General features: G+C 30.6%; 2 protein-coding genes across 2 annotated transcripts; one reads left to right on the forward strand and one right to left on the reverse strand.

The window, feature by feature from the left end:
* The first annotated feature begins 2,115 nt into the window (after nt 1-2,115).
* On the forward strand, nt 2,116-5,028 carry LOC126748588 (very-long-chain 3-oxoacyl-CoA reductase). Its single transcript, XM_050457927.1, has 2 exons — nt 2,116-2,446; nt 4,171-5,028. The coding sequence occupies exons 1-2, from the start codon at nt 2,284-2,286 to the stop codon at nt 4,956-4,958; spliced, it is 951 nt and encodes a 316-aa protein (XP_050313884.1). The 5' UTR covers nt 2,116-2,283; the 3' UTR covers nt 4,959-5,028.
* Nucleotides 5,029-5,429: 401 nt separating this feature from the next.
* On the reverse strand, nt 5,430-10,296 carry LOC126748587 (glutaryl-CoA dehydrogenase, mitochondrial). The gene is made up of 8 exons (XM_050457925.1): nt 10,273-10,296; nt 9,445-9,616; nt 9,352-9,378; nt 6,988-7,122; nt 6,703-6,936; nt 6,420-6,549; nt 5,607-6,220; nt 5,430-5,549 (listed from the first exon to the last, which is right to left on the reverse strand). The coding sequence occupies exons 2-8, from the start codon at nt 9,512-9,514 to the stop codon at nt 5,488-5,490; spliced, it is 1,272 nt and encodes a 423-aa protein (XP_050313882.1). The 5' UTR covers nt 9,515-9,616; nt 10,273-10,296; the 3' UTR covers nt 5,430-5,487.
* Between the last annotated feature and the right edge of the window lie 3,684 nt (nt 10,297-13,980).

Below are 13,980 nucleotides of genomic sequence, written 5' to 3' on the forward strand. Positions count from 1 at the left end.
ATAATACAAACAGTTACTCCATGGTAAGACTATGCATAACATGGGTAAGAAAGCCTTTAGACTAGATCATATGCTGAAAATGCGGTAAAAAATGCACCAATCTCGAACTGTAGGGCAGCAGCGACCAAACAGATCAACACAAAAAGACACGAAATGAGAATCCACACCACCCCAGTTGATAATACGAAATGTCGGTTATCCCTGACAATATATTACCAAAATAGTGAATTCCATACTTTTTACTCAGTCAGTTAGTTTCCTTTATAAAAAGTCTAGAGTACATTTGTGGTTCTGTTCGTGACCGGGGGGTCTGTGCTCATAAGAGACTTAGGATGCTCATACAGACACCATCATAAGATCTTCTTTAAAGGCCGTAGGCTTTATTATAAGATCCATCAACAGAACTATTTTCTAATACTTCAAGCAAAATTATTTTGTTTAACTCCCTAGTAAAATCACGCCTACTATATGCATCTTTATTATGTTTTCCTAAATATGTAGTGAATAACTTACAGGCTCGTATCAGCAGTTCTATGAAAATTCTACAAATATTTTAGCATTAGTTTAAATGGTGTATACCTTGAAAGGCGATTCAGTCAGCAGTTATTTCCTTTAAGGCTTTAGGCACTGTCTCTTCGTCAATCGATCAATTGCTGTTTGTGGGAGTTTAGTTTTTACTTAAAATATGCAACAGATGCTTCAGATCTCTAATCAGCTTTAAATTTTGCTGTTCCCTGCATCCATACAAGAAGCCACAATGTATTTTACCTTAGCACTTATAGCACCAATTTAGCCAAGAAAGAATGCAACTGGTTCAATGATGTTCAGTTACGGTTTGATGTTGGTCTGTTTGGCATGACTGAATAATTTGAAATCTGTTCTTTCAGATAGAGTTTAATCTTCTTATTTGTTACACTACTGAATTTATTGTATTATCTATTTATTAATATTACTATAAAAATTATACATACAAAAATAGTAATAACTTAGATCAAATTACAATTTTTTGGCCTTGTGTCCAGCACATTTAGCCACAAGTTCCAAGCGGAACAACGGTATTTATATTGTATGATAGCTCTTATTTCACAGCCACCTATACACCTGTATCTCAAACAAATTAGAAAAACTCATTTGTTCACTTAATTATCTAAAAACTAACTCTCTATAATATAGATATCTGGTTATATCAGTTATTTTAATATATGCTTTAAATGCTTGTTTACTTTATTTATTGTTATATATATCTACTACTTAATAAGAAAGAATAGGACATCTTTTAAAAATTGACTGGCTTGAGAATTATTTTTACAAGGAAAAAGTCTATGATTCAGAGCATCAATTGACTGATTATCACAATCGCATATTTCTGTGTCTCATGTTTAGAATATTGACAAGTATCTTGGAAAATTATGGCTCAGGACTAAAGTGTCCAGCCTTTTTGTAATTGATTACAGTTTATATTCATTATCAAATATTTAAATACGTAAAAAACAAAAGAAAGCAGAAATATCTCAACTAAGCGAATTTTTTTAATATCGATCAATCCACAGTTAAATGTATCACACTGATCCTGTATAGAATTGTATGTATTACAAGCTCTTCGTAAAGACGAAAACTTGGTGATGTTCGTTCTAGGTCTTACAAGATAAAAGGTTTGAGGACTGCGAGCTGACGGAGGAGAAGTGTGTAAGTTTAGAAGTGGCACGATATTTGACGAATCAACCAACCCATTAACTAATTTATGCAAGAATGCTAGATAGATCTGCTAATTCTTTTCTTTGTTATAAAGATTTAACTGTAATTAAGTACTTAACTTATTTAATCTTTTAAGCAAACGACCATGTGAAAAGCCAATCAATTATCTATCAATATTCTAGTAATTAGTCTTATTATTAGTCCCTGTTAGATAATAAAACTTTGAATTTGAATTATTATCAAGTAGAGTTTTTTAGTGAAGTAGAATCTTAGTGAATGTCAATGCAATCAATGAAGATTACTATGCCCCCAGTATATTTCAGTACAAAGAAGAAAGGGGGCCTCCTACAGGCATGCAGGAAGGAGAGATTTGGGAAAGTTTTTATAAATAGTAACGATTTCCTGCGACATGCGCATTTGAAAAACGGAACGTGCTATGCCGCGGAGCGCCTAGCCGAGTTGCGCTTTCACCGCGCCGCATTAATACCGATTTATTCAATTGGTGATACTGATTAAATTTTTTTTTTAATTATCTGATTATCAGTTTGAACTATAACACAGTACATGTAGCGCGTTATCGTTTCCACAATGGAGAGCCAAAATGGAGTTTTTGATAGAGTAGGCATTATTTGCACGGTTATTGTTGGCTTTTGGATATTAAAGTTCCTTTTAAGTTTTGTGTACAATAATTTCCTAGCGCCTGCCCTTCAAATTAATGGAGTGAACTTGAAAGAAGCTGGGAAATGGGCTGGTAAGTTAAATGAAAATATATAAACGTTAAATAGAATGGTTTTGTTATTTTTAATAAATATAGGTTATTAATGCACGTTCGTTTTTAAACACAGATAAGCATTCATATTAAATTTTTTAGCTTAAAAAAATAACTGAATGCTTGAAAACTTTTTTCAAAATAATATTATTGCTAGTTAATAAGAAAGTCAATATTTCGGCTAAACTTACACTAATTTTTTTTTTATTTTACAATAAAGTGATGGAAAAAATTATCGAGAACCGACTTAGCTAAAGTAAACTAACTGGTGTAATAAACTTGTCACCAGAATAATCCGATATATAGAATTTTTGGTGATAAATAAGTATTTGAAACGTAGATTTGGCAAATAAAATTTAAGACACTATTACATTTATAAAACGCCTATACTATTTATTTATGAAGGAATTATTTTAAAAAACTAATCTCCAAAAAACTATTATTATTTACATAACACAAAAACACTTTCTACGGTAATAATGCAGAGATACATGACCCGTTCCTTCCTTGATGAAGAAAGTAGAAAGTATTATTCATTCAACTTGACCGAATGAAACTGCTTCCACGCTTCTTTAGATGAGATGGTTTGTTTAGTTTATTTTAAACCATAAGAGATTTGTCTTGCCGTTTAAATGAAATGGAATTCAGATTTCTTATAAGAGTTTATTAGAATTAAATAAATAACTTGTATGCTGATTAAAAATGTAAATGTAATGATATAAGTAGGTACATCACATGAAACCCATAAAAAAAAATTAAGAAAAAGTTTCAAAATTATTGGAAAAAAAATTCTAAGCTTTAATATCAATTCTTCTATTTCATCTCTTTTTGCTTAAATGTAAAATTTGTAAAAAACCCAGTCATCATAAATAAAATGCTACCTAATTAATGTATGACAAAAATTACTAAACACGAAAATGTCGAAATTGGTTTCGAATTACCATTTCAGCATTTTTCTACTTCAAATACGAATGACGTTTTTAAACTATTAAGCAGGCATTGTTTTACACTTATTTTAATTTTAAATGTACCTATACGGTGTATTTACTGCATGTTTTTATCAAGCGTAATATTGTTCAGTTTGACCTTATCAACCGCCAATTTTCCATGATTATACATATGCCTATATACTTTATATTTCATGTATAACATAAGGAATTATCAGTTGTCCCTTGGACTTTTTACTGATATTGTAAAATCATGCTTATTTAAGACCATTAAGCATATAAAATTTTATTTTTAGAATAATGTAACCCTGCTGCTTCAATTCAATTCAAATAAAAAATATGCAACAGCTTTTTAGATAGCAACAAAAAATAATTCATTGTAAATAGTATATTAGTATTTTACATGTAAAATAAATTGCTATATATGTTTGCATTGGATCTTAAAAACTAATTTAAGGACCCTCATTTATATCAACTTTTCCAGGTCCAGGAATACCGTCTTCAAATTATGACATACCATTAACAGTAATTTATTGTTACAAACCTTAATTTTAATAAAATTAATAAAGAATCATTCCTAAATAAACAAATTTGTCATCAAATACAAATTATGCATTTTGTGAAACATCCTGTGACACCCCTTTTATGTACAAAATAATTTTCCAGCCAATATCTATATATTATATATACATCAAAATTTATGTAATACTGTTTACTGTAATTGTTAAGTCTCATTAACTCATTTCTATTTTTTTACAGTAATTACAGGCGCAACCGATGGAATAGGAAAAGCATACGCGGAAGCACTCGCCAAGAAAAAGTTAAATGTAATTTTGATAAGTAGAACGCAAGCGAAATTGGATGATGTGGCTGCAGAAATTACAAAGAAATATAACGTGGAAACGAAAACTATCGCTGCAGACTTCACCAATATTAATGAAATTTATTACAAAATTGATAAGCAACTGCACGGAATGGAAATCGGCGTTTTGATTAATAACGTTGGAATGAGTTATCCTCGTCCGGAATATTTCATTGATCTCAAAAACAAAGATGAAATCTATGATAATATTATCAAATGTAACATTTACTCTGTAGTAAATATGTGTAAAATAGTTCTGCCAGGAATGATAGAGCGCAAGCGAGGCGTTATTGTAAACATTGCCTCCACAGCTGCACAGATCCCTAGTCCCTTGTTGACAGTTTATTCAGCTTCAAAAGCATTTGTTGATAAATTTTCTGAAGATTTAATGACTGAATACAGTAGGTTTAATATTACAATACAATGCTTGCTGCCTGGATATGTTGCCACAAACATGTCGAAGATAAGATCATCAACTTGGATGGCTCCATCTCCTGCCAAATATGTCGCCGATGCTATTGATACCATTGGAGTGAGAGAAAGAACTACAGGTTACGTCCCACATACTCTGCTGGTCGGGGTAGTGAATTTTATGACCTCAATTTCACCAAAACTATCCAGGTGGCTTATTGTGAGGACTTATACTAATATAAGAGCCAGGGCCATCAGAAGAGAAATGCACTAATCTTAAGCAAATATTTATTGTTTAGACTTTTAAAGTACTTTTGATTTAAATAAATATTTTTTATGGAAAAGGATTGTTTTACTGATTAACTTTCTCTCGAGATTATAGTAAAATCAATTTTCTAAAACACGAAATAATGTTATATTTTTCATAAGAAACAATATCAATAATTATGTAATGTGCATTAAATACATGTCATAATGGAGTGCGTGTAAAATATAATTTACAGTTACAAAGAACAAAAGAATTCATTGCAGTTATTATCCTTAAGCGTTTTTCTTAAAAAAAAAAACAATTATAATTACATAACTTAGGTTAAATATGAAAGTGTCATATTTAACCTCGAAGTAAAAATTATTCAAAGTATATAGAAATACCTATACCGATTGTTTGCACTAAGCAACAAACGCCCCATTATTTCCATATTTTATTAAAAAGACTATATGTTGCTCTGTTTACCATCAAAATAAATTTCTGTTGAAAAATAAAACAATTTATTAACAACGTATTTAAATCAATTCGTTATAAATTAAAATGCGGCCAGTCCAGTTATGGCCCTTCCAAGAACCAAGGCATGAACATCGTGAGTACCTAAAAATATGTTTAGTTATAAAAAAAAATCAATAAGACAAAATAGAGAAAATTTGCCTTCATATGTGTTGACAGCTTCCAGGTTCATCACGTGTCTTATCACGTGATACTCATCTTGAATTCCATTTCCTCCAAGCATATCCCTAGCAGCCCTGGCTATTTCGAGCGCCTTTCCAGTGCTATTTCTTTTTATCAAGGATATCATTTCGGGTGTGTACAAATTCTTATCTTTAAGTTTACCTACTTGGTAGCAAGCCATGAGGCCTAACGAAATCTCAGTTAGCATATCAGCCATCTTTTTTTGTATAAGCTGACACTGAGCTAAAGGCCTCTTAAACTGTTGCCTTTCTAAAGTGTATTGTCTGGCTATGGATAAACAGCTCTCAGCGGCACCAAGAGCTCCCCAGGCAATACCATATCGGGCACTGTTTAAACATCCAAAAGCCGCACCTATTCCGACTGCACTGGGCAGTAAATGATCTTCAGGGATCTCAACATTATCCATAAGTATCATACCAGTTTGACCTGCTCTCAAAGAGAATTTTCCTTCTATTTTAGGAGTTGATAGACCTTTTCCATGCTCTTTTCTATTAATTATAAACCCGCGAATCTTGCCGTCATCACAGCGCGCCCAAATGATCAGGATATCTGATATGGGTGAGTTAGTTATCCTAAAAGAATATTTTTATAGATAAAAACGATCTGATCTACCAATGTTAGCTTAATTAAAATTTGCTTTATTCATCCTATAATCTATTCTATTTGTAATGGCTGGTTCTAGTTATTTAAACTTTTAAGCAATTTATTTTTACCATACATCTTCAAAAATATTTTATTTAAAAATATTATATTTCAATAATTAATGCCTACCAAGTTTTGCTGCCACTTAAACTGTACGTTTTGGAACTAGAGTTAAACTTCGCTTTTGTTTCCAATCCTCCAATATCACTACCATGATTTGGTTCAGTGAGTCCAAAACAGCCAACCAGCTGACCTTTAGCTGAAAAATTAAAACTATATTATCATACGAAAAATATTACAGTTTTCCACACCATTAAAAAATATAGAAATCATACAGTTGCAAATGCTATAAAACTTTTGAACTGAATAAAATAGTGTATGATTAAAACAAATAAATAGTTTTTGTATTTACACATCTGTGGCAAATATTGTTGTTTTTGTTCTTCAGTTCCATATGCATAAATAGCTCCCATAGCTAGCGCAGACTGTACGCTCAATGCCGATCGGTAGGCACTGTCGATCTTTTCAACTTCCCTAGCAACTAAGCCATAGGCTATACTTGAAACCCCTGAGCCTCCATAGCCTTGCATAGTGGATCCTAACATGCCCATTTCTCCAAACTCATTCATTATTTCCCTGTGGAATACTATACAAAAAAATTTATATTTTATAAATACAATATTTTGATAAGGCTTACTTTCATGCCTATTAGCTTCTACTATTCTTGGTAACAATTTTTCTTGACAGTATGTTCTGCATTGGTCCCTTATAATTTTCTCATCTTCAGTCAGTAGAGACTCTAGGTTTAAAGGGTCTTCCCAATTAAAAGCAACTAAAACACAATCAAAACACAACAATTTTCTATTTATGTTTATGTTATAAAAATGTTACACTAGTTTTTAGAATTTCAAGTTTTTTTTATGGAAGCTATAAGTATATATATTTGAAAATCACACTAACCTGTTCAAATTACTGATTACTAAGTAAAATAAAATATTAATACCATCTTTATGAACAAAAATTAATAGAGCGGCAAATATTATGGACAATACTATGTCTTTGTTAGTCATTAATAAATAATATACTAATAATTTTAAAATCAATAAAATCATACTGAAAAAATTGAATATGTGCAAGATAAGTTTTTTTATATAGAAATTTGAGATTAAAAAAAAATATAAAATTTGTTAACTGTTTTTAATGTGGAACAATTTGGATTTATAAAGGCCAGATCTGCTGATGTCAATTTGTTTTTATATGTTAATCACATATACCATAGTTTGGAAGTAGGATCGCAGGTTGACTGAATCTATACAGATTTCTCTTAAGCTTTTGATTGAGTCAATCATGAAGTTCTCTTAGGAAAACTGAAGGTTTGCAGGTATTGTAGATCCTCTTCTTCCAGCCAGAGGTTTGGGTAGTCAATTATACTTAAATAAATTTAATATTATACCCTTAGCAAAAAGAAGAGAAATTTTTTCCATAAAATTCATATATAACATTATTCATAGCAAGATTGACTGTCCCACCCTTTTGGCTGGATTAAATCTTCGGGTACCAAGAATAAACTCTAGCCATTTTAGATTATTTTATGTAAATCCCCTTAGAACAATGAAAGGCCTTTCAATGTTCTAAGTAAATCCTGCTAGGACTAATATTTTGTTTAAATCCTCTATTAATATAATGTGTCAGAATTATATTAATAATAATTTACGTGAAAGGTTCAATATTTTTGTTGACAGTTTAAGGTCCATTATAGAAAGTATAAAGTAAATATGTGATGCAGAGTCTTTCTAGTATGTATATAGATAGTCTGTTTAAGTATATAGAATGCTAAGCAATTTGATTTTTAATTTTTATACATATTTTGGTAATTTTTTTTTTTATTAATTTCTGTAATTGGGTAACAAACCTGTTGGAAATAAATGCCTCTTTTTTTTTCAGTTGATATCTGAGTTTCTTTAAAGGAAGAACTCAAGAAGTCAACTAATAATCTGATGAAATATGTTTGCCATCAGGGGTATCACAAGGTTCCCATTGTAACCCTGTTTTGTTTTGTCTATATAATTGATTTGGTAAAAAATTTGAAAAATTCCAGTGGTGTTTGTGGATAATGTCAAACTCTTTAGAGGTATCAAGTCTTTCAATGATGCTGCTCTTCTACAACAAGATCTTCAGTCATTATTAATTGGTGTGATTAATCATAACTGAATGCCATAAAATTACATTTTTAAGGCAGAGAAAACCTATAAATTTTATTTACTCAATTGCCTCTAAAACAGACATTTGAACTTAGGAATCTGGATGGAATCGAAATTATCATTTAAAAGCCACATCAATCATGTAACAATTAGGGCAATGAAGATGCTTGGTTTCATTCAGAGGTCAAGGGTTGACTTGTATGTGTTTACTGTTAGAGTGCTTTATAGCTTCCTTGTTAGACCAATTAGGAGTAAGGGTCAGAGAGTCGAGAAGAATTATACTAGATTTATGATTTCTACATAAAGTAATAAATGCTACTATAGACTGTACCCAGTTGTCACTTTTTCAACTTCTCGAAATATAACACAGTAAAACTTTTGAACACCATTTCATCACACTAACTACAGCACAAATAAAACAACTTCATGACTGGTTTGCAGGGCTAGTGGCTCACTAGGACAAATAAATCTGGTCTCTAAATTTAGTACCTTTAAGCAAAAACTAAAACAAATTTTGTAAATTGTTCATTCTTCAATCATAGTCTTGTTAGTAATTTGTGGCTGTGGCAAATGATTTACTCGGCTTAATTTGATTTTGAGTGATATGATATGGAGTTTTTATATTAAGTGTGATACTTTTCTCTAAACTGTTTTAAACAATCAGTTTGATACATATAAAACTTTTCGACCATTACCAGCTTATTCTATAATATCTCATATTACTGAAGATTTGCTGCTAGTTCTTCAAACTTAAGTATGGAGAAAGTTATATATGCCACACATGGAAAATGTTCAAGTATATAATAAAATGTTCTATAAAACCTTTAATAATTCTTATTTTTATAACTATGATCACCTACCTTTCTGGCTCTTGCTTGCAAGTGTACCTAAAGTAATTGTTAAGAAAATATATTAAACAATATTACAAAAAAGGAACCACTTCTAAAGGATACGTTGTGCAGTGTTTCTGATTGCTGTTAAAGGTTTTAAAACCCTTGTTAAATGCAAGTGATTTAGCACCATGGTCACAATTCAATATCAATACTAAAATTGTGTTTGGTAATAATTTTCTTATCTGTTATTTGGCCTGTACTGGATATCATTTAAAGAATTAAGAAATTATGCCTTGAACAAACAATATAACAGCTGATTATTTGCTATTTCATTTCAATACATGTGGCAAGTGGTTATTAAAAGAAACATCTCATCACTATCAGTAATAAAGCAATTTTGAAAAATGGATAAGATTTTGTTTTCATATAAATAAATTATGTCTCAAAATTACGTAAATATGTTATATTGTAATAAAAATCTCTTATGCCACTAAACAAAATTTTTGTGAAATCTGGAATAGGTCTCTTGTGGAAATGTTGTTTGGTTTGATAACACTGACTACATACAAGAACTAGGTTAATATTCAACCTGAGAAGTGTATGAACAAGGGCGTAAAGGTAAGTTCTGGCATTTAAGTTGATACCAGAGAAAAAAGGTCATATAATCTGGTTTCTTTCATGCCGTCCATAAATTTACATGTTGAGGATACAAAGTATTTGTGTCTGTTGAGTAACCAACCATAACAGATGAATAGTGAGAACCATGAATAGGAAAGGACTCATCAGTAAATAAAACAATCTGTATTAATGTTGGCTTTCGATTGACCTTTTCCATCATTTCTTCACAAAGCTCCATCTGCTTTAGTTGATCTTCCTTCAAAAATTCTTGGGTACTCCGCTATTTATGGCAATTAATTTTTTTAAATTCTTCTTTAAAATATCTCTTACAATCTCGGCGGAATATTAACATAGCATCACATAACCTAAAACTGACAGTTTCATTGTCAAACTGTCAATAGTCAGCTGATAAATTTCCGAGGTTGACATTTAAGCTCTATCTTGAAGAGATGAAAGATGACGCGGTGCAGGTCTGTCTTGAAGCGTATTCTTCATAGGTCAAATCATTATTTGTGAAATATAATGGTTTCACCCTCCAGAATATTTAGGAATTGCTAATTGTTGCTCTGTGCTATTTTTTCTATATCACATATATCTGAGATGGCTTTTTTAGAAACATCAAGTAGTCATTATTATCTACACCTAGGACTATAAGTAAAGTATCGTTCTTAGTATTGTATTTCTTAAATACCATAAAAAAACTTGTACAAGATTTGTATGTATAAGGGAAGACCGGCTGCGTATTGATAAACCTTTGCATGTCCCTAATTACATGATTAGATTCTGTTTCTGTAGGTCTAAAACTTAAATTACGTTAATATTGCTAAATTTGATAATTTGTTGACAGAGGATGAATTTGAATATTCGCTTGTATATGATAAAAGCCTCCTAATTTAATCCCCATGTTTTATGCAAATGCAAGCCTAGTTTCAGTTTTAATATTTGTGGATTTCTAAACGGTCTAGAATCTTTGCTTTTAGGATTAGAGCACTGAATTCTAAATTATTGTTAACACGGCCATATACTATCTTCATGAAGATAGACTGTGCATACTCAGAACTTAGTGGCTCTCTTTAAGTTTTTCAATCTTAATCTTTTAATTAGTGGCCCTACTAAAATTACTTCTAAAACAAATACTCTTATAGATTATTTCTGCATTACTTTTAGAACAATACCAATGTGAGGCAAATATAGTACCCTCAGGATTATTTGATCATGAAGTTATAGCATATATTTCCCTGAAAATAGAAAAACCCAAAAACATAGATAGATAGATAAGAATATAATATAACAATAGAAATTTTAACGAATTTGCTATGAATTTAACGAATTGAAATAATTGTCAACAAACACATTGGGAATCTATAAGAGTAACTCCAGATCCTCTGGAATAATTTATCATTAAATTGGTTTGAATATTTAATAAAAACTTTCCTTTAGGATCAGTTAAACCTAAAAATAAAGAACCTTGAGTAACCAAGGAATTAAGGCTATCCTCTAAAAATCTTTTTTTACATCACACTCTTAGAAACCTTTATCCTACACATTCATCTGTACTTATTTATAATAATGTAACATTTGTATATAAAATGAGCTATCGCACGGTGATAAACAAGATTAAACATGACTGCTGTAGTAGCAGAATTAATCGGGCAAAAAACAGATCTAAAGAGGTATATAATTAATAACTTACAGGGTATCTTATTGCACAATTGCACAGAAATTAACAGGACCAGATCTCACCTGGGTCCTGATCCTATCACTTATATAAAAAATATTTCCATTTTTGACTCTGAATGATAAAAAACTCGTACGTTGATAATATCTCTATAAAGGTATTAGGCAGCTTTTCTGATTGTGTATTAAAGTTTCTAATTACTACAATCTATTTATCTTCTGACAGAGGCATTTTTCTAGATAGTTAAAAGATAAGCCTCAGTCTTATAGTTATGAACGATAATGTTAAAGCAATAATGATGTGGTGCAATAGCAACAGGTTAATACTTGGATAAACCAATGTACACTGCCAATGTCTTGAATTTTAAATATTCAGATACAAATGTAGCCCTAAACAATGTTTCATTAAGTAACCAAGAGAGCTAATAGTTTTTGGGACTGTTCATTGATCCCCGGATAAACTTTGATTATCACTTATAGAACTTGCGAAAAAAGATTTCGTCAGCAAGCTTTATAGTAAAAGTAGTAAGATTAAATCTGAGGCATGGTATTTATAGCCAGGTATATTTTGCGTTAATTGAGTCCCATTTAAGGATGGAATAGAATTTTGGGAATTTGCGAGCAACTAATTAATGCAGTCAATTTTGGTCCTCTAAAAATGAGCTGTAAGGTTGTTTGTGGGGTTGGTCTTAAATAGGACTGCAAGCCTCTCTTTATTTGTGAAAGAAATTGAACATTGACTAGATTTTTATTTTAACGGCAGTGAGTATGGTACACAAAAAATATAAAGGATCATTTAATAATAACATAGAACATGTAACACGATCTATCAATGATAGTTTTTTTTAGTTTTTATTTACTATTTGTTTTTATTTTTGTTGTTATTTATAAATGAGTGGTTTGGGATGTATTTTGTTTTTTCGTGCTTAGTATTTCAATACCTGTATGGGTGCATTTCATTAAGTATTTATTTATTTTTTAATAATTATGATTATTTTAAGCATTAATTCGTAGAATAAAACATTTTTGATTTGATATATTTTTTCGCGATTGTTTAAATTGCTAAATGCTTTGGATTTTCGGGTCATATATAGAAGTTGGCTTTCTCAGGGACAAAAATACTGGTTAATTTAAGTTGACTGCCGTACAAGAAGAAGATCTATAGTTAAAGTAATATTTCGATTTTTTGAGTATGAAGCTCGTTGTTATACAGTTGAATACCTTTGGTCTAACTACACCATCAGCCAAAATGTTAATATTTGGTGACTAGAATCTACCCTTGATTAACTCTAGTGAAGCCCTGGAATGTCCACATTATTATTACGCATTACAAATTTTTACAGATGCCTCAGATTATTTCTTCTCCTAATTCATGCAATGTATTTTTAGCTTTTAGAAATTTACGAAATTTATATGTAAAACTAGCTACCGAAGTACTATTATTAAAAATTATAGAGGTAACATCTTAAATACCTCAGGATCTGTCGCTTTTGTTATTCAGTCTTTTTATTAATGATGTAAGCAAAACTTTACTTATCTTGATATTCTTGTAGAGTAGGAACACAATAACTATTAATCCCTGAACGTTAACAAATAACTGTATAAGCTTTTATTTGCAAGGATTGAGTGCGTTAAATCAAAGCTATTACATAGACGGCTTTTAGTTGCAGTTGATGGGAACTGTGATGGATCTTGGGATATTTTTTGACTAAGAATTTCAATAAAAGACCAGTACTCAGCTATAACGTTCAAACCTCTGCAGATGCTTGGTTTTATATTTCGATCATGTAAAGATTTTTTCCCTAATACAATACTTCTGTTATATTATTCTATTATAAGACTACTTAGAATATGCCTCAGTGGTTTGGTGGTTTTCTGACAATGGCCACATAATAAGCTTGGAATCTGTTCAATATGGAATTGTGAAATATTTAGACAAGAGATTTAGTATTCATGTGAACTTATTAAATGCATGTTTCGCATTTAAAATTTTAAATGGTTCTGTAAATTGCCCGTCTCTACTTAGCAATATTAATCTTAAAGTTTTCTCTCGTACCTTCAGGAAACCTGACATATTTAAAATTATCTTACAAATTATGGTTCTAACATGCTATAATCATTTTGAATGGAAATCCAACACTTAATCCTTTCAGAAGCTTGCTGCAAGTTTTTAAGAAGAAATGTAGTCTGGTAGACATAGAATAGAATAGCCTGTAATTTATATTTTGGTTTAAGTTTTGTTTGCATTGCTTAGCTTATGTGTTATTATTATTATTATTATTTTAGATATTCTTCTGTAATTACTTTTATATACTTGAACGTGTATTCAGATTAAAACTTTTTGTTTCAATTGGGATATCC

Source organism: Anthonomus grandis, chromosome 22 (genome assembly GCF_022605725.1).
Source record: "Anthonomus grandis grandis chromosome 22, icAntGran1.3, whole genome shotgun sequence".
Lineage (NCBI taxonomy): Eukaryota > Metazoa > Arthropoda > Insecta > Coleoptera > Curculionidae > Anthonomus > Anthonomus grandis.